The sequence below is a fragment of the Rhizophagus irregularis genome, chromosome 4 (assembly GCF_026210795.1).
Source record: "Rhizophagus irregularis chromosome 4, complete sequence".
NCBI lineage: Eukaryota > Fungi > Glomeromycota > Glomeromycetes > Glomerales > Glomeraceae > Rhizophagus > Rhizophagus irregularis.
In genome coordinates, this window is record NC_089432.1 from 2721296 (window position 1) to 2743133 (window position 21838).

The 21838-nt window shown below is 25.4% G+C and overlaps 3 protein-coding genes across 3 annotated transcripts; 1 reads left to right on the top strand and 2 right to left on the bottom strand.

Moving 5' to 3' along the window:
- Positions 1-242: 242 nt before the first annotated feature.
- On the top strand, positions 243-2282 carry OCT59_023917 (uncharacterized protein; the record flags this gene model as incomplete). The annotated part of the gene is made up of 4 exons (XM_066135057.1): positions 243-1183; positions 1258-1667; positions 1748-1859; positions 1958-2282. 4 exons carry the CDS (start codon positions 243-245, stop codon positions 2280-2282), a joined length of 1788 nt encoding a protein of 595 aa, XP_065991122.1.
- Positions 2283-4681: 2399 nt separating this feature from the next.
- Positions 4682-5959, bottom strand: OCT59_023918 (uncharacterized protein; the record flags this gene model as incomplete). Its single annotated transcript, XM_025330501.2, has 2 exons — positions 4682-5870; positions 5949-5959. 2 exons carry the CDS (start codon positions 5957-5959, stop codon positions 4682-4684), a joined length of 1200 nt encoding a protein of 399 aa, XP_025175243.2.
- A 6143-nt stretch (positions 5960-12102) lies between these two features.
- Positions 12103-14555, bottom strand: OCT59_023919 (uncharacterized protein; the record flags this gene model as incomplete). Its single annotated transcript, XM_066135058.1, has 5 exons — positions 12103-13390; positions 13463-13814; positions 13904-14088; positions 14158-14221; positions 14313-14555. The coding sequence occupies 5 exons, from the start codon at positions 14553-14555 to the stop codon at positions 12432-12434; spliced, it is 1803 nt and encodes a 600-aa protein (XP_065991123.1). The 3' UTR covers positions 12103-12431.
- Between the last annotated feature and the right edge of the window lie 7283 nt (positions 14556-21838).

Genomic DNA, 21838 nt, shown 5'->3' on the forward strand with positions numbered 1-21838 from the left:
GTTTACTGTCAAAAATAATCAGCTCTTTAACCGATTATCATATACAAAAGAAACTTATATTATCGTTATTATTAGCCAAATTTAGTATGTATTCAACGAAAAGTTTAAGTAGTTTATTATTAGATAACCTTATTAGTAGCTAAATTTAGTAATCAAAAAGTTTAAATTATTGTTATGCTTTATAAGCAATGATTTAATTATAAAATCCTTTTCTTCTTTACTTTTACTAAATAATAATCATAATGAAGCCTTCTAGAAATTCAAAGAAACGTGCACTTGAAAAATTAAGCACTAATACAAAAACTAGAAAAACTCATGAAAATCAAGAAATGGCACCTACGGACGACTTTAATGATCCTATAATTAATACTAATGGTTCACAAAATGAAAGTGCGAGTAAAAGAGGTTGCAAAAAGATGGTGAAAAAAACTAAAGCCATGGATAATCACAATAATAACACCAAAAATCAACAGTATAAAACTACTAAAGGAATAAAGCAAATTCATAAAGATCACGAAGAGAGAAATGTTGCTATTCCACAAATACAGACAATTGATGAGCTTTTGAATGATATTAATAGTAGTGCAAATGAAGAAAACAATGATGACGATGAAGATGATAATGATATTACAAATGACAATGATCATCTGATGTCAATTTTAGAAAAAGAAGCTAATAGTCAAAATGACAAAGAAATAGAAACAATAATGTCAGTTATAGATTCAGAAACCAATAACCGTAATAATACATTTTTAAAATTAAACTCAGTTTTTGAATCAAGAACTGGCAGTCAAAATGACTTTACATCTCCAAGAAAGATTTTTTCAAGACCGAATCCAGCTTTATTGGATATTAATAGTCAAGATGATGGTTATATTTCTCCTTCAAGAACGATTTTAAGACCAAATTCAAGATCTCAATTGAGCGTCAATAGTCAAAATGATGATTATTTTTCTTCAAGACAAACTTCAAGATCTCAGTTGGACGCCAATAGTCAAGATGATTCAAGACCAAATTCAAGATCTCAATTGGGCGTCAATAGTCAAGATAATGATTATCTTTCTTCAAGACAAAATTCAAGATCTCAGTTGGGCGCCAATAGTCGAGATGAATCAAGACCAAATTCAAGATCTCAATTGGGCGTCAATAGTCAAGATAATTCAAGACAAAATTCAAGATCTCGGTTGGACGCCAATATTCAAAATGATGACTATTTTTTTCAAGACTGAATTTAAGATCTCAATTGGGAGATAATAGTCTAGATGATGACTATTTTGTTCTTTCAAGAAGAAGAACCAATGGTCTTGATTATTATGATTATTCAAATAAAGCACTATATCCAAAGCAAATACGACCATCACCTTTAGGGCCAAGATCAAATACGTTGAACATTCTCAATAATACATTCAACAAAAGTGCAAATTATTCCAATATTAATGAGGAAATTCCTTCGCCATTTAATGAAATGACTATTTACCAGCTTTGTTCATGGTTATGTAAAAATCCAAATGTTTTGCAGCTGGCAAATAACATGCATTTATCAATGCAAACTCCAGTTGTAGAAGGGGCACGATTTATCTCTTCTATCTCAGCTGGGTCATCAATTACAACGTCAAATCAAGAGTTTAAGACAAAAGTTTGCCGAGACTTTCTAGAAGAATTAAAGTGTCTATTTTTACGTGTTCGAAATCCGCCAAAAAGTGCCTTTGAAGAATTGATACGACAAGTTCTTAAAAACTCAATTCAGCTAAAGGCATTGAATGGCTTCATACGGCAAATAGGCACTTTGGTGACTTCCGTAATAAATTAGTCAATAGTGTCGAGAATTTAGTTGAAAATTTCAAAGAAAAGAGGACATTGTTAGTATATTTTTTTCTTTCTCTTTCTTTTATTTTTTATTTAATGATGTTTATTAATTATATTTTATTTTTTATTTAATGATGTTAATTAATTATAGGTCTATGACAAGTCCATTACAAAGAGAAGAAATTATCTCTTTTGTGGATGAGACTGTTACGGCTCATGTGTTAAGTCGGTGGTTAAGTGCCACTAATGTGGACGAATTACATACTCTGGGTTCGATGTCTTGTTTGTGTAAATTCATTCAGAATGCATTTGCTGTTAATTATTCAGCAAGAGACACGGCAAAGACAAAGACTTTAGATAAATTGACAAAAGATATTAAAAAACTTTGCGAGCAATTTGCACTTGTGATGAAGTTTCGCGTGTACTGTATTTATTTAATTATTTCCATTATTTATTCTTTTATAATAATTAAATAAGCGATTTTTCACATAATACATTATAATGTGACACATTTATTAAGCTTACAAATAATGCAATACTTCATTTATAATAATATTAATTTTTATCGTTCGTCTCAAAAATCTGCACTAAAAAAATTATAAAATTAAACTATTAAATTTATATATAGTTTATTATTTTATACCACATCAAAAACTAATTTTCTCAATTAATGTTAGTATTATTTACTGTTTTGTAAACATGCTTCTAATGTTTCTTAAATATTTCGAAACTTCTTGGTGATAGAATAGCAGCGACATTTTTACAATTCGTGACAATTTCGTATCATAACACGCAGTAACGTGATCAGTGCGATTTTCTGACGAATAGGAATCGAACACGTGACGATTTAGTTCAAAACACCGGGTTTCTGTAAAGACGTTTTATGGATACGAAACTTTGATGTATGTTACACATAATTAAATTAAAAATAACTCGAATAAGGAACTTCCCCGAAAAGTGATTATTAATATATATTGTTTTCTTAAATTGTATACAATTATTTGCATTTAATGAATAGAGATGAAAATAGTTACTAATTAACTGAACGTTTAACAATGTCATTATAATTAAGGAATTTTGTACAACATTCTTTCAATAATTTTTCAGCTACCTTTAATTTATCATTCAATAAATCTTTTGATTCTTTATTAATAACTTCAACAAACTTTTTTAAATCACATGGACAATTACCGGACATTTTTGGTGAGCATTCCTTTTTATAAGGAAAATGTTAAGAATTAAGAATGTATACAGTCTAACCTCGATATACCGATATTCGATATACCGATATACTATTAAAAACTTGATATACCGATAAAATTTTATTTTCCCGCTATATATGAGGACATATAAATATCGGTATAACTTTGATATAACGATATTTTCTAAAAATTTCATATATATCCCGACATATCGTTATATAAAGGTTTGACTGTAATCAAAAAAAATGAAATAAAGAATGTTATTAGAAATGGTTGAAAATGATTTTTTTTTTGACATTAGTTAAAATTAGATAACTTATTAGTGAATGAAAATAGAAATGAGTGAAATTAATATATTTAAGAAAATTTTGTCACGGTTATTAATTTCAATATTGTCATACAAATACTCACGTAATAATAATATGTTGATACATTTTTTTTTTTGCTATTTTTGCAAATATAATCAATTATTATCCCAGAGAAATAAATAAAATTTTCGCACACTGTATTTCTTTTTTCAAAAAAATAAACTTATCAAAATCGGATTTATTTAAACGTAATTGTTAAATAGTTTATTTCTTAAATTGCAATTCCCTTTAAAAAAATAATTTTAATATATACAGTGATTTTATGCAACATGAAAGTAAAAAGTAAAAATAGAAATAAACAAATACTGTAGATTGTAAATTAATAATTAAAAAAATAACGAAAATAAATTTTTACTATAAAATTGCAAAAAAAAATATAAAAGTTCATTTTATTCGGGTATAAAAATTAATAATCATTCCACCAGATAGTTTAATTATCCGATTTTTATTTTATTATAAAAGAGTTTTTTTTAAACATCTATAGTTTAGTATACTATACTGAATAATTTAAACATAAATAATGAATATAACGTTCCTACATCTCTTCTATTTAGCAACAGTTTGTTGTTTATATGGTGTGATGTCTAATAGAAAATAGAGATGTCATAATGTGTATAAGATGAAGTATTTTGCACTAGGCAATTTGATCGTCAACCCATGCAATATTCCTTCCTTCCACTCACCTCATCATACTTACCCTGGTTTTTCCTTTTTTGAAATGGCAAGTCCCATCTAGAGATTAATTTTATTATATAAGCAAAAATAGTTTAATCATACATCCATAAAATTAATTAAAGTTTAAATTAAACTAGCAAAATTTACAGCTTTACAGTAAGATCCGATATTACTTCGGATCTTTTTAATAAATTATTATAATATTATTATTGCTTTCAAATTAATAAATGATATTACTTTTTAAATATAGCTGTATCACTGTATCAATTAAACAATTATGATCATATATTAATAAAACATGGTCAGCCGGAATTATTAAATTCCGCAGATCATCATACTTCGATCTTGAACTGCAATTTTTTTGAGAAATATGCATCTACTTGACATATTAGTGAGGATACTTCACATGGGAAAGGGGATATTTTGTGCAGTGCGGTACAGTAAATGAAATTAAATAATAAAATTTCATTGCATACCATGATATTTCATTGAATACTTTTATATACAAGGTTAGATGTATGTTTCAATCATTTTAAAAAAATTTGTAGTATTTAATATAAAAATGATTTATCCATTTATTTAAATGTATTATAAACTATCAATAAATTGTTACAGAATCCCTCTCAAAAACTATTTCTTGATGTAATCTTCTACATTAAAAGTTTCAATCTCCGCAATGGTATAAATCGCACGAATATTTAAATTATTTTCATAATTTTCGTTATAATTATTAACATATAAAGTATAACCACTCATACACAATGAACCCATACCAAAATCAAATCCACAATGACGATTATCGAATATTGCTTTATTACTATTTACTACTCGACTTATTTTCATATATTTATTATCACTATTATGTTCGAAGGAGAAAATAAAATTATTTGATGAATTATAAAATCGACCATTATTTTCAACAAAGTAACCTTCTTCTGATTCTCCTAATGAACTAAACCCAATAGGGCTATATCCACCAAAAATTTTGTTTGATTGTTTAACTTTAATTAAAACCAAATTCGCCATTCGACCATTACATTTATTCCTAAATGATTTATTACTAAATCCATCACGAATATTAAGATAAATAAGTTCAAGCTTATATAATGGGTCATTTATAGTACGAGTATACATGGTATCTTTTTTATCAATCCAATTAATTATTATTTTTGCAAGTATTGGTTCGATGATATTTGATTTGATTAATGATCCAGTTCTAGGCGGTAAAATTATAATTTTTGGTATGACACTTTTATAATGAAATTCTTCAATATCTTCATAAATATGTTTGGGAATAATAGTTTTGTAAGGAAGGACTTTATCAAAGATATCCACACGAGAAATTCCCACAAGCCGAATGAGAGGAATAAATTGATTTAAAGTTTTCTTTAATGCTTCATAATTTTCATTATTCCATTTTGCTTTATCACTCACCAAACCAGGATTTTGATTAATACCCCATTTGATTAAATGATCCCAAATGATAATTTCTTCAATTTGTAAGTCATCTATTTTAAGCAAATCAAAAAGTATTTCCTTATTTAATGAAGGAAAACTTTTTGAAGATAAAAACAATAGTGTATTTTTGCAGATAAATTTAAGACAACAATCTTGTAACTTCTTGCAATTATCAAGTCTAAATACAGCATTAAGAACAAGAGCAGAATTTTCATGAATCCAGTCAAGTCTTTCTTCAATTAAATAGTCTTGAACATGTCTAAATAACTCTTCAAAAAGTAATTCATCAGATGCGACTAGTAAATCGAGAATATTTTCGCCCGATTGCTTAGTTAAATCAAATTCACCAGTGTAAATATATCTAGTAAAATAATTATATTAATTATAATAATTTTGAATAAGTTAAATGATTAATAAAAAAAAATCAAATGATTCTTACCTTAAAATCATATCAAAACAAGTAGGTGTTAAATCTGGTTTACTAAATATAATCATATTATCCTTCTTTCTAATCCAATTAGAAGAAAGGGCACTTTTAAAATAAGAAGAACGAGCACGTAAAATAACTGAATGCGTACGAAATTCTTTTGTATTTTGGTTTTCACCAACTTGAATAATAACATTGTAATCATCTGGATAATCTAATAATAAGGAAAGGTCTTTTGAAAGATTAAGGTGAAATATTGAAGCCATACTTTTCTTTTTTTTTAAAAAAAAAAAGAGTGCAAATGTGTGAATAATTTTGGTTCATTATTACAGTATATTGTCAATCATTATCGGCTAAAAATTTGTAACGTTACAAAATTATTTTTGGAGATCATGTGCTGTACTACTTTCCTCTATTGAATATTATTATATTATTAGGCGAAAACAAAATTGAGCCTAATGATTTAGACGTAAGAAGACAAATACATTTATATCCAAATTATCTAAAGCCTATCTACCTAACAAACAAAACCAAAAACCAAAAAAAAAAATGCTCACCACAAAAGCTAAAATTTATTAACAAAAAATTTTTGTTGGATTTTAAAAATAATATTTAGATATTTAATTTTTTAACAATTTTTAATAATTAAAATATACAATAAAAATGCAATGTATACTTAACATTTTTTCTTGTTATCCCGCGAAATTTTAAAGATCTCGGTAAAGTGGATACAGAAATCTCTTTTCCAGTTTTATTAATCATCTCAACAATTTCATAATCTTAAAATTTTCCTGTCAAAATATAAATTAAAATAATGAGAAACGAACGTTAAAATTTATTAAAAAAACATATAACATAATTAACCAACCTTCATATCAGATATGCTAAAATTTTCTCCTTACTACTTGTTTGCAAAATGGATTTGTTACGCAGAATTCTGTGTACTAATTCTTAGTAATTATGAATTTTTTTGTAAATTATAGTCATCACAAAATAAATACACTATCCGATTCTTGTGTGATTTGCAAGTTTATATTGTAGTGTTAATAAAAAAAAGATTTAAAGCGTGATTTTGGAGATAAAACCATAAGTTTGTTTTATAATAAAGAATTGGTGAAACTTGGTAATATTAATTCAAACGTTTTCGTAAAACGTTTAAAGATTATTTTTTATAATGGAGCTTGTGTGAGATTTTCTGATGATCGACAGATGATCGATATATCACGCAAATATAGAATTAATGACGAAAATACATACCCAGTTTCAAATAACTTCTCTTGAGCTTTTAAACATGTAGTTACAGTAAAAGCAAAAATTTCTTATTTACAATTAAATATATCATATTTTGTCAAATAGCGTATTGTTTGTTGATTCATGTTACACTTAATGTCATACATGTGTAATCGAAAAAAAAAATTTTTAAGGTAACATTCAGGTTTACTGCTGTTGAGTATCACCATTTAATAGAGTTCTCGAAATTTATCTATTGAACTATGAATGGCTTATTGGTGAATGAATAGTGTAAACAAAAAAATACTGGACTTGATTGGTGCAAAGAATGCAAAGCATTTTCAATAAAATTTCAAAATTGGACTAGTGATAATAACAATATTGACAAGAAGCTCAACTATCAGCATTTAATAGCAAATATGAAGTATTAGAGTGGATACCTTACAATAAATTTTATGATATTGAATATATTGCAAAAGGTGGTTTTGGAAAAGTGTATAGAGAAAAATGTATTGATGGATGTATTAATAGTTGGGATAATAAAAATAAATTAGCAATAAAATTTGTCAAGCACTTAGACCAAGATTTAGTGATATTAAAGTACCTCAATTGACTGTAAATTAATGAAAAGGTGCCTGCTGGGCAAATCTATTAAATCGACCAAAAGGAGAAATTCGATACATTTTATATCAATATTATGATGAATCCTATGAATTGGAGCGTATAGATATTGATAATAAAACAGAATTACAAAAACAAATTAAAGAGGCAGAAGAAATCAATAATAGTCTACCAACTACTAGCAGCATACTTTTTACAAATTTGTCACACAAAACACATACAGAAGCAAATTTTTACAAGTGGATTGCTTAATTCTAATAACCTTTCCTGAGCCAAAAAATTCTGATGATTATTATAATGAGCAAAATGACAACATATATTAGTGAAATATTTTCAGGCGATTACTGTAATAATTTGTGATATATAACTAATTAAGACAAAATATTGATATGTTTTATTTATTAAATAGAATCTTTACAAATTGATCTTTCTCAATAAAGATGGTAAGTCTAAACATAAATTAAACTCTGTTTTTTTACTCGTATATTTAATTATTTTAAGATAAATCAAAGGTGAAGAAATATTTAAAATATTTTGAGAGGGGTTTTTTTTTTTGATCAGACTATTATAAATTGAAAGCAATCACTTTTGTTTTAGCAATTTTTACAATTTTCTATTTATTATTATATTAAAATTTTTTTAATAAATAAGCAGGATGAGGTAGCTCAATATATTGTAATTGCAAATATATAAAACATGAAGTTAGAAAAAATATGGATTAAGCCAAACAGTTAAATAAGGATTATTACGAGGTGCCTAATAAGATACTTATTTTATTATTAGTTATGACTAATTTGGTTAAAATAAATGGTTTATCATAAAAAACTGACATTGCAGTAAATAATTTAATAATTCCTGGTATGTTGTTAACGTTTTTATGTAAATGAAAATAATGTTTCACTGTTACTGATTAATTTATAGGCTATGTAAGATCTCAGAAACTCCGAACAGATATCTTAATATGATAATATTACTGAAAAAATAGTTACAAATGTTATTCCTTTTAAAGTAGTAAATGTATTCATAGACTTATTAGACTAGATTAATTTCTAATGTATATTATAAGCAATTATTATTTCAAATTTCAAAAAGTATGGAGGTTATTGTTGGATCCGGATCCTTATCAATACAAAAGGCATAATATATAAGTCAATATATCTATGAGTTTCTCAAATTATTTATGTATGAATTGTTATCCTACTTTTCAGATCTGATTTACTTATAGAAATTTTGTATGCTTTGCTTCTATTTCTACATTGTCAAGGTATACTATTAAAATTAGATCAAATATAAGATGATGTTCTTTTAAAGATGATTTTGTATTTAATATTTGTTTTCAGTTATACTGTATACAGATATTAGATTATTCTTTTAATAATTACTAAAATAGTATGCTTTTTTTGTATGTTAACTAAATTTCTAATCTATTCTAATGTCTTCAGATTTGTGAATAAAACATTACATATTATAATGTTATAAGATATATAAATTTGATATAAGAACAATTATTACTAAATGAAATCACACAAATTAATTAAATGATTAAAATAATATTTATATGAACTAGAATGAATAAATGTATAGTTTTTTAGAAAGTATTTTTATATGATAAAGCTTAATATGAATTAATTAATTGAAGATGTCAACTAAAGGAAAAAAACATAGCACCATGTTGGTAAGTGTATCAAAATTGCTAGTAATTTAGTAATATTGCTTGAATTACTACTGCGCATTTTTCCTCACTGACTGTAATATTAAGTAGTATTAATAATAAAGAAGTTTAATATATTAATCAAAGTTATAATTAAAGCAAAAATTATGTTAAGTAGATAATTAACTCTGGTTTAAAGGTAAATAAAAGATTTATAAATAAACTTGTAATTGAAAAGCTTAAAGTAATTATGGAAAATCTGATAATACAAATAATTATCATCAAAGTTATGAGATTCTGATAAGTTCATGGCATATATTCAAGGAAGACAACAAGGTGTTTGCCATTTCCAGCAGGATTTATAGTATCCAGCCCGATATCAAAAGCTGAAGGAATTATTTTTTAGCAACAGTTAATTAAATTAAATAAGCAGTATGAAGTGTTGATAAAAATCTATACTGTAGTATATAGTACACTTTCTTGTGATTTTTTTTTTATTACACTAAAGAATAGAGATACTTGCTGGTCAAATTAGGGATTATATTAAGTATATATTTACTATTTATAACTAAGTTTTATGAATAATTCGTTAATTGCTTCATTGACAAATTTGTTTTGTTTCCTTTATCAGGAATATTATTATTAAATACATTCTAAAATAACTAATGAATAGTAAATTTATTATAATTTACCAAAAAAGCAATATAAATGTGAATATATAACTTTAATCCTGTTATTCAGTATAAAGTTACTTTTTGGATTTAATATTAAAAATAAGAAGATATTTGCTTTCAAATCTCTTTTAAACTCTTTTTTATTTAAAATTTTATTAACTGTTAAGAAATTATTTATAATTTTGTTCATCTAAATTTAATTTGAATTCTACTGATTTAGATATTGAATTTATTATTTCTCTATTAAATTGTATCAGTGTTAAAAATAATTATGTAATGAAATTTGTGCTACTTAATTGATATTTAGTTAGTTTATTATGACTTGAGTATTATTAACTAAATTTGAAATCTAACAATATTCTGTTTTCATCTTGTTAATGAATTGATATAACTTTTAGTCGATTTTTGATTCCATATCAAAGTTTGACCTTGGTTAAATCTTTAGAATAGATACTCACTTGTCTTGAATAATCGGCAAGTTTATTTTTAAGTGAATGTGGCTAGGTTGTAGTATTAAATTACATGTATTTATCTTGTGAAACTTTATGAATTTTTTGAGTATTGGTAAGACTAAAATTTAAATAGATTCATAGAAATTTACTTCCAAAGAAATAATTATATTTTAATTATCATTTTTAGAATGAAGTGATCTTATACAAACAGCCAGTTAGAGAGATTAGGAAATAATTTATTAACAAAAATATAACTAATTTTTAAATTTCAAATATCAGAAATGAGGAGAGCAAAAAAAATTATAATTAAATATTACTCTTTTTCATGGTTAAATATTATTTCATAATTAAATTTTACAATTGTTTTCCTAATTGAATCTTATTCAATCAAAAAAGAGAAATAATTGTTTTTAGCAAATCATCAGCTGTTATTATTGGTTAATTTTTTGCTTGATCCTAAAGTATTGTTTATTAAAAATGTTTGATGAGTAACAATATTCATGTGCAAAAATGAGCTTTTCGTGAGCTTAGCAAGATTATTTTGTAAAATAATTGATATTAACGATTATAGCTATGGCCATAAATTTGTTTATTAATAAGAGTGGTGTAGCTAATGTATTAGTAGTTAACAAGAGTTTAATTTTGGCTAACATTTTTTAATTTTGTGTAGCAATCCATCTTAAATTTATTCATAACTTTATTTTGATTAGTTTAAGTACTATAATAAAAAAAATTTATAATTTGGATGTTTGCCTGTACCTCCTAGCTATACAGACAAATAAAATTTAAAGGAACAAATTATATAACCAACATAACTTTCAAGAATGAGAAAAGTTGTATATTTAATTCTTCATTTATTTATTAATGGCGAGAAAATGTTAAGATATATCTCATTGTAAAATAATACTGCTGTAGTAAAATCTGGAATAACAATAAATTTGTTAAAATTATCCATCTGATAATCTCTCAAAAATAACATTTTTAAAAGGCAATAAAATGAGCTTCTGCAAAAAATATTTGTTAATGATCCTTATGTTGAACATTATATGATAAATGGCACAATTTCTCTATTAGTACTTTACGGTGGCAAAATATGTATATTTTGTCAACTACACAATAAATTTCTTCTAAAATCATTCATTTTCTTTGCATTTTTTGAATAAACGTCCATTAAAAAAATATGTCAGTATATGAAATACCATTTCATGCTACATTAATTTTTAATAAAAGGATATTTGCGCACATATTAATTATTACAAATACGATAAAAATGACAGAATGTGCAAATAACATTTTATTTAACTACTAAAATCTCGTTATGGAGAACACAAAGTTTTAATAGCCAGATTGCTGGTTGAAAGAGCCGATAGCCCTAAAAATAAAGTTTCTTCATCTCTACTATTTATAAATAAGATATAGTTTCTTCTAATACAGGTGCGAATATAATGAGTATGCATGAAATAATTCTGTTCATGTGAAAACAATTGTGTTTAATGCTATAAAAAATAATGTGATTATTATTCCTATAGTATTTTATTCATAATCTTATTTTAATAATTGAAAAGTGTAACTTTGAGTTATGATTTCTACAGTTACTTGAATATAATAAAAAAAATTAAATACATACAGTATTTTTTATTGGGAATTTGTATTCTATGCAAGTACAGTAAGATTAGAATGTTATTTATTTTAAACTTAATTAATTAACAATTAATACTTCTTGATTTACATACTAAATAGTAAATCTTTGTATTTTCAACATATGATCAGCAAACTTAAGCAAGCCAAATAATTATCATGACTTTGTAAAGTTATAAATTCTCCAATATGCTACATTTACAGTAAAAATATGGATCACAGTGAAAAATCAACCATCATTGATTAAATGACTTAATCTATTTTGAGCATATGGATATCCTTGTTCAGCAGATTTTTCATACCAATAAATTGCTTGACTTATATCCTTTTTCTTACCACTTTCATACATAGAAGCAAGATTGTATTGAGCTAAATAATTTCCTGAATTTGCTCCCTTTTGAAATAAATCAAACGACTTCTGCTTATCAACTATGATTCCAATTCCTCCATAATAACAACATCCCAAATTATTTATTCCAAGTGTATTTCCTAAATTTGTAGATTTTTGATATAATTCAAATGCCATTAGTTCATCTATACTAGCTCCAATTCCAAATTCATAACAATATCCCAAATTGCGTATTCCACGCGGATTTCCTAAATTTGCAGCCTTTTGATATAGTTCAAATGCTTTTTGTTTATCAACACCGGTTCCAATTCCTTCTTCATGACAATATCCTAGGCTAGTTATTCCAAATACATTTCCTGATTTTACTGCATTTTGATACAATTCAAATGCTTTTTGTCTATTAACATTAATTTCGATTCCAAAATGATAAAATACTCCAAGTATGAAAACAGAATTAGAATTATCCTGATTGTTTAGTAGCCAATTATAAATTTCTTTTAAGGCTATATCATGGTCATTAAGATATTTAACAATTATAATTTTTCTCATTATTATTTCGACATCTTCAATAAGAAGAATTATTTCATTAACCAATAGGTCATAGTCATTTATAATGAGATTTAAGAAAATTAAAGGTTCTATCTCTTTTATGTTGATTCTATTAAAATTTTGAATAATAATATCTTCAGAAATTTCATTATTTGATTTAGACAACTGAACTCTTGATAATTGGAAGTCTGCATTGTAATGATTTTGCTGAAAATCTAAAATAATTGCATTTAATTTTGCAATAACCTGGTTAATAGTTGGGCGATTATCTTGTTCATTATTCCAGCAATCTAAATTTATAATAAAATTATAATTAATTAATAATGTTTTAATCATGATTGAATTTAATTGTAAGTATTTACCAGTATATATTTTCGCATAATCCTCTCGTGTATTAGGAATAGGTTTCTCTCTAAGACCATACAATATTTCCATGGCCAAATCAATATTATATGGTTTGTTACAAAAAGGTGGATATCCACTAGAGATTTCCCACAAAAGTATGCCAATACTGTATATGTTACTCTTTTTATTTAACGAATATACTTGAATTTGTTTGTTGCTATCCCCTTTTACATCAAAATTTTGTGGATCAATATAAACAACCATTTCAAATGATTTTGATTGAATATTGGATGATTCTTTAATCCTTTTTGACAATCCGAAGTCGGTCAATTTGATGGTATTCTTATGAACTAATATATTGTTAGAGTGCTATTATTAAATAGAATAATTAAAATAAATAATTGTATTAGGTAGGTACATACAATCTTACGACCCAATTTGATTAATGTAAAACCTACCAAATCATGATGCACAATTTCATTATCATGTAAGAATGATATAGCATTAGCTAACTGAAGTGCCAAATTCAACTTATCGTTCCAAGTGAGATTTTCAAAGCATTCGCTTAAATAATTTCGAAGGGTGCCACTATTAGCATATTCCATCACTAGCAAATATTTTTTTGAATTATTGCTTTGGATTTCTTTTGAAAAAAAAAAAATATTTTAGCTTATTTCAATTTTATTAAAACAAATTTAAATATTCGTAATACCTGTCGTAATTCCATGAAAGTGAATAATATTTTCGTGAAAATCCGCTTCACGTTGAAGTTTAAACTAAACCATGAATAGAATCATAAATTAAGAAATAATGTAAAGTAGTACGGCATAAATACAAAAATACTTATTTATTAGATATTATAATTACTTCATTGGCAATTTCTTTTGCCACGATATTAAAATTAAAAAAAGATTTCAATGCTAAATAACTATGAGAATTTTTCCAATTTGCACGATATACCTTTCCAATCTCTCCAAAACCAATTTCTTGAACATTATTAAAATGTTTATAATCATAATATTTAATTTGTTTTTTTGTAATAGATTCTTCAATCCAATTAATCCATTCGTTTGAATTATCAATAAAATTAAGTTCAATGTTATTAGACATTATAGTAGGTATTGTTTAATTGTTTATGAATTTTTTATTGCGAAAATTAATTTATGTTAAGAAAAAAAAAGAATTTTATACTATTTATAGCAATTTTATACTATTTATAGAAATTGATATTCTAAAATGTGACACATTTCAAAAAAATAAATTTGTGTAATTTGTAATTTGTAAACAATGCATATCGGCTAATAGAGAAAGTCCCTAAAATAAAAAAAAAAAAAGAGAAAGTCCCTAAAATTTAGGGTATATTATTATTTATCAATTAAAGAGTCATATGATACATGTCAATATAGTTTCAGCCAATAAACTATGATTAAAATTAAAATTATGTGTTTATCATCTATTCGACTCATTAAGTTTATTTGACTTACCATAGGCCGGGACAATGGATTAGACGTTGATCTACGTAGTGGGACAATGGGTTGGACGCAATCAGTCGCAATCTTGTATAATAGAATAGTTTGCTATGAAAGCACTTATTGCTTTTATGGATATTTTCATTCGACCAGGAGTTTTACAGCTAATTGCAAAAAGTATGGACCAATTTCGACGCTTATGTAACAAAAAAAAAATCAGTAAAAAAGCAACAATGTCCCACATCATACTGCAACAATTTTGATGTACTATATCATAAACAAGTTTATTTCTTCGTAGATATGCTTTTGTCATATATTGAAATCTAGAATTCTTACACAAATGTATTTTTCACATTTTATTGTTTAGAGTTTTATCTAATTTCTTTTTCTATAAATAAAAAATTAATATGTATCATGCTAAATCTTGTAGCATATGATTATTTAATAATTAGCAACAAATTAGTCTTTTTTTTTTTTTAAGATTAGTAACGCATTTATTAATTATGTTTATGGATATGTTACATAATTACACAAATACCTAGACGAAAATACAAATAAATTATATTATCATCTATAACTAACCGATCTATTCTAAATTACTAAGATAAACCTAAAAAAAAAATTTTGTTATATAAATTCTATCTTTTTGTATAAAAAGTTACTAATCTAAATTATTTTAAAACTTTTTTTGAATTTTCTAATATTTTCCTATGTTTTTCAATTACTCAAAAATTTTCTAAAATTGCAAGAAAGGCATTATCTCTAAAAATATTGACAAAAAGAAAAAGAAAAAATAAAATAAATTGCTATTTATTTGTATGTATATATAAAAAAAAAGACAAAATTATTATTAATATGAAACATTAATAAAAGGTCTCCAAATCTACACTCTTGAGTCTTGACAGAAAAGTATCTGAAATTCGGACGAAACTTCTTATCGTCCGTTTGTTTTCTTCATCCTAATCTAATCATAAATCCAAAGATCTTGATCTTAACTTGTTTTCGTTAATCGGGACGAATTTGCTTATTCGTTATCGGAATCTTCCCTTCGTCCTTGTACTGTCATTGTACGTTTTTGTTTTCGTTAATTGCTACTAGCAACAAATTAGTCTATTCATTATTTAAAAATATTACCATTTATACAATAAACTTATAAACCCAATATATTCATAAATTCTTATTCATACAATGGAATTGCAATTTAAATCACACATATAAATTGTCAACATGAAACTTTGTTTTATTTATTTATTTTATTAACTGAAAATTTTACGTAAAAATACATATAACAAATGTGCTGTATAATAAAAACTAGGGAAAGCCCAGAGTTTGATCGGCGCATGCGCCAAGAATTTGCCACAAACTTTTACACAATCAAAATGTACAAGCGGAAGTGAATTGTAAGTTATACTTGGGACTTACATCAAGATTAACTTATTGAAAGTACAGCATACACTAAGAATAATTTGCATGATTTCATGAATATACAATATTAATAAACCTCTTGTTCTTTCTTTTTATTATTTTCCGTTCACTTTTGATGGCTTTGTTCTTTTTGAACATTTTGCTTAGTTAATTTATTGGTTAACAAACAAACTAAGGTTCGTCTATTTTATAATAAATAAATAGTATTAAACTAGATAATTGGTTAATCTCTATTTCTTATAAAATAAAATTAGTATTCATTAAAATTTTGGCTTAGAAAATAAAACTGATATATTTGTCAAAAAAATTAATAAATATTATTATAACAAACATTGTGATTGGTCTTAATGAATATACATCCAGCCAAATTTAGTATATTAAAATTTTATGGCTGTGGTGGTTGTGCTGGTGGCTATGAAATAACTTTCATAAAAAGATATCTTAACATGTGATAAAATGCACAGCCTAAATATTTTAAGTATAAATATCACCAGTATTATATTGAGCCCAACTGTTTATTTTCCTTTTCCTTTTTCTTGCCTTTTTTTTTTCTTTCCATATTTTTCAAGGAGTTAGTAATATATAGGAAGGAAATTATTATACCAGAAATATTCTTTCATTATTTGAGATAGAAAATTAATGAAACAGCTGTAATCTTTCTATTGAAGAATTTGAATAGTTCAATGAAGTCATTCAAGCAGTCTCAGTAGAAAAACAATTAGCATCAGGGAATCACTGACCAAAATAATCTAAATAATCTGAAAGTAGGAGATTAAAGATAAATTGAAGGAGGCAAAAGGTAGTCAATAACCCTGTCCTTACATTTGACAAAGTGATCAACAATGCAAATAAAATAGAACAGACCTAAAAATTCGGATATAGCAAAGAGAAAATTTTATATAAACATCATACTTTACTATACATATTCATAATTTACTTGTAACTTTTGTAAATAGAATTGTTTTAGATAAAATATTTCTAAAACAAGGCTTTTTACTTGATTTTTAAAGGATTTCCTTAATGCTTATACAATCATACTCTTTTGATTTTTAATAAATCAAGCGGAAAACATTCTATTCCTCTGTATGGTTGGAGATATCAGCTTAAAATACATGACATATCATACTTTTAAGAATTGCACGTGAATATGCCTATTAAACATTTATTATATGAAATATTTTCTTTATAAATAAATTTATTACACTCTTAACCTGATAAATAATTAACAAACATTTTTTTTAAACAAATTAATTTATAATAATTTTATTTACCCTTAAGACATCTTTTAAATCTTTTGGCATATCATCTTTCTTCAAATAAAAGTGAGTGTTATATGTTAAGAACTTTGATAAGGAATAATAATAAATCAAAAGAGGATAAAGAGGAATTGCAAGAAATGATTATCAGTTTGTAAAAAGGAAAAAGGATAAGAGGAATTTGGATAGTTGGCATGTAATCTTGAAATGAAATTAAAATAGTTGAAGAATATAGAAGAAGAGTATTAAAAGGAAAAGGAAAGGACTATTCATTATAATATTAGCATTATTTTATTTTTTACATTATTTTAAGCTATTTTATAGTAGATTTACCTGATCATGAATTATATTTATTATTTAAATATTAATGATGGTAAAATATGGCATTAATATCTTTTTTAAACCGCTATGAACCATCTAGGTGTCCAACATTAGTGAAAGCACTTTTATGCGCATGATGTACTGTGCGCAAATATTGATTTTTGTTCAACAAAATTGACAATACTAATCTTGATTGGTTTCATCTATTTGTAACTTACCAAGAACTCAAAAAAATAAGCCTGAAAATATTATACATTTGGATTTTTAACCTAAAGAGATGGGATTGAAATGTATTAACCATTATTTAGCTCTATTGTAAACAAGCTTTTAGAGCTTTGGAGGACTGGAGGGTTCTAAAAACCTATTAGTATCCTGATGGTTTAGATATCAAAGTTGTATTCAAAACGTTTTATGGGCTAATAAAAATATGTGTAATCCAAAGATTCTAATCACAATAATTCATCCTATAGGAAATCGCCTGAAAAGTCAAACTACTCATGTCAGGCGTGGTTCAGTTTTATTTTCTCAGGAGAAATGTCAAATGTAAATGGGCCACATATTGCAAAAAAAAATTTCTGAAATTCAAACTTTTATACTTCATTAAGTAAAACAGCTTCCATTTGAACACACTGCTTTATATGTTCAAACATGGATCTATTATAATGAATTGAGGGTGAAAAATGTAGTATTTACAGTGAAAAGTATATAGCTTGAATAATAATATTAAGAAGCTTTTCAGTTGCGCTTCTTATTGAATATATCCATAGTAAAATTATATATTAATTTCGCCAAGATGGAACTCTGAAAGTTAATATGAAGAAAGAAGAGATCGAAAATAATCAATGACAATAATAATCAGAATAACAAATAACCATATTATGTGATGTTAATCAATTAAAAATATTTTATAATTTTAAAATAAAATGTCAGCATAGTAATTGTTAAATTTTGAAATTATAATGATGAATAACAATAAGCAAACTGATTCAGGAGAAAATTAGTTAAAAGAGATAATACTTGTCTGGAAAAAGAAATGATTAAATAAAAGATAATATATAGTAATACCCTCCTCTTTGGTGATGCTGACTGGACATAATTCTTATATGGTGTGTCACTACCGAGATCTTTGAGGAATATACAATAAACATGTATATTTTCCTACTACCCCATCAGTTGAAACAAATAAAACTTATAATCCATCAGATTTACCAAAAGATCTCAGGAACAACACTTTCTTAAATTAAAAGGTGGTTCAGTGGTAAAAATAGAAGGAGAAATAATAATAGCTTCACCTATATATGAATCAAGCAGAAATGTTATCTACTACAATGATATATCAGAGTAAATTTTAAATATTTAAATACTACTGGATATTATTCCATCTTGTTTCAACATTTTACAGTTCTCACAATATGTTACATCTTTGTGGTGAATTTTTGATTTTCTTCATTAACTCGCGAATATTAATAACTTCTTTATCAATAACTTTGATTCCTTGCTGTGCAACTAAATTCAGAATGTTGATGAAGTTTAGGTAAGGAAAAAAAAGTCTGATGGGGTTCAGGCTAGAAAAAAAAAAGTCTGATGGGGTTCAGGCTAGAAAAAAAAGTCTGATGGGTTCAAGCTAGAAAAAAAAAGTCTGATGGGGTTCAGGGCTAGAAAAAAAAAGTCTGATGGAGTTTGGGCTAGAAAAAAAAGTCTGCTTTTTATAAAGATAAAATCAAATTAACAATAAAGAAAAAAACATAAAGTAGCTCATTTGCCAAAGAAATATTCTTCAGTTGATAGCCCTTAATACACAACACAAAAGTATTACTGATATATTATATTCTTGAAATACTCCATATGGACGATATTGCTATGAATGTAATATATCATAAGCTTAAGATATTCATATAGACTATATACTTAATTATTTTATGCTGATGGGTAAAATATTTATCTCTTCATTTATATTTAGTCAATGAAAGATTAATATGCACAATACAAAAAAGTCAATCAAGCATTATCTAACTTTATTGAAATATTTTCATCAAAATTATCAATAATATTTAAAAATAGTACTACTTATTATATTGAAATTACTAAGACATTCTTAAAAAAAATTAAAATTTTAAAAAAATTTATTAGAATAATGATAACATTTCAATTTATTTTATCATATTGCAAAGGAGCCAATGATCATCATTTTTTCAAAAACTAAATCAGATATTATGAACTATTGGATATTTTAAGTAGAAAATTTTGATAGAATACTTTGGAGTGTTTACATTAAATAACCTTTTCCTCTATACAAGTTCAAATACTGCAAGTTTCATGATATCAAACACTAGAGTTTATTAATAAACTACTATGTGATTTTATCTCTTTAGCCAGTCCACTAGTTATGACAGAAGTAGGAAATGTGACATCTGAGTTTAAGTCATACAGGAATAGATCTTGGTAGATAGGAATTTTCCACTCAAACAACTCAAACTAATAATGCAATTACTACAGAACCCTTTGGAGAAGGTTCTACCTCACTTGATGACTATATACACTCCTTTGCTGCTAATAATAAAGGGAAACAAGTCAGAAAATACCATCGTATGATACTGTTCAAATCTCAATCCAAGTCTTTTCCTCTTATTTACACTTGATTCTGAGAGATATGATTTCTATTTTTTAGCTTGTAGCTGTTAATATTTCAGAATTAACAAGAAATCGCATTAGAAAAGGTTAACATCAGTACTTGGTCAAGTGGGAGCGATACCCAGATACTGAGGCTACTTGGGAACCTGCTGACCGGTTAGAGGAGGATGTTAGATGATTTAGTATAAAAGATTATATTTTCCAAGATGATAATGTACTAGTGTACTTTGTTATTATTCATCAATTCTCAAAAATTCTTTCTTGGCTGCCCAAAGTCCTGATTTAAATCCTATTGAAAATCTGTAGAATGAAATACAAAAAAAATTAGAAATATAAACCTGTGCCAAAAAATAAAAATAACTTTTTGCAGCATTAAAAGAATGGCATAAAATTGATAAAAGGATAAAAGCTGACTTATTTGGCTAGTAAAAAATATGCTATATAACAAAAAAATAAGTGACTTAACAATAAACGGATTACATATATTTTCAACACCCAGTCTTGAATTTAGATACAACATCAAATTAATAATTTAAAGGTTCAAACTATTGATAATATTAATCCAATTGTCAAAATTATCAGTATTGCATATTCTGTATTAACAGATTATAATGATGTTATTTTATCCTAATTAATATTACTTTCAGAAAAAGAATGTAATAATTTAATGACCTCAATAAGAATCCTGTTAAAAAATAGATTAATTGGCAATTTGTTATTTTAATTAGAAAATTAATTGGAAATACTCTATTAAACTTTATTATGGACTTCAACTATTTGGATTTGATATTAAACCTTTATATAATATATATTTATAAATTATTATACAAGCTACAAAAGTTAATAAGTATCTTAAGGATATCACATCATGGTCACAACAAAATAAACAAATCAATAGTTTCAATTCTTTTTAGATATAATCTAAATCCTTTTGAAATCTCCAACACTATCTGCATCAATTCTTTTTAGGAGTATTTTCCAAGCAATTTTATTTCAAACATTGTACTGTTTTTTCTTTGGTATAAAAGGAAAATGAAGTTTATCAAGAAAAAAAATAACTATTTTGTTATTTTGAATTATGTTTAGATCTTAAAAAATTGATAAAAAAAGAATAATACTCCCTTATTTAAGGCATGTGATGACTAAAGATGTATTATTGTCGAAAGAAAATCATAATTGTGACGTAAGATCATTGTGTATTTTAACACAACAATTCGATTTCAGATTTTTATGGGAAATTGCCAGTATGTTTGGAAAAAAGTTACAGTTATTAATTATAAAAAAAAAAAAC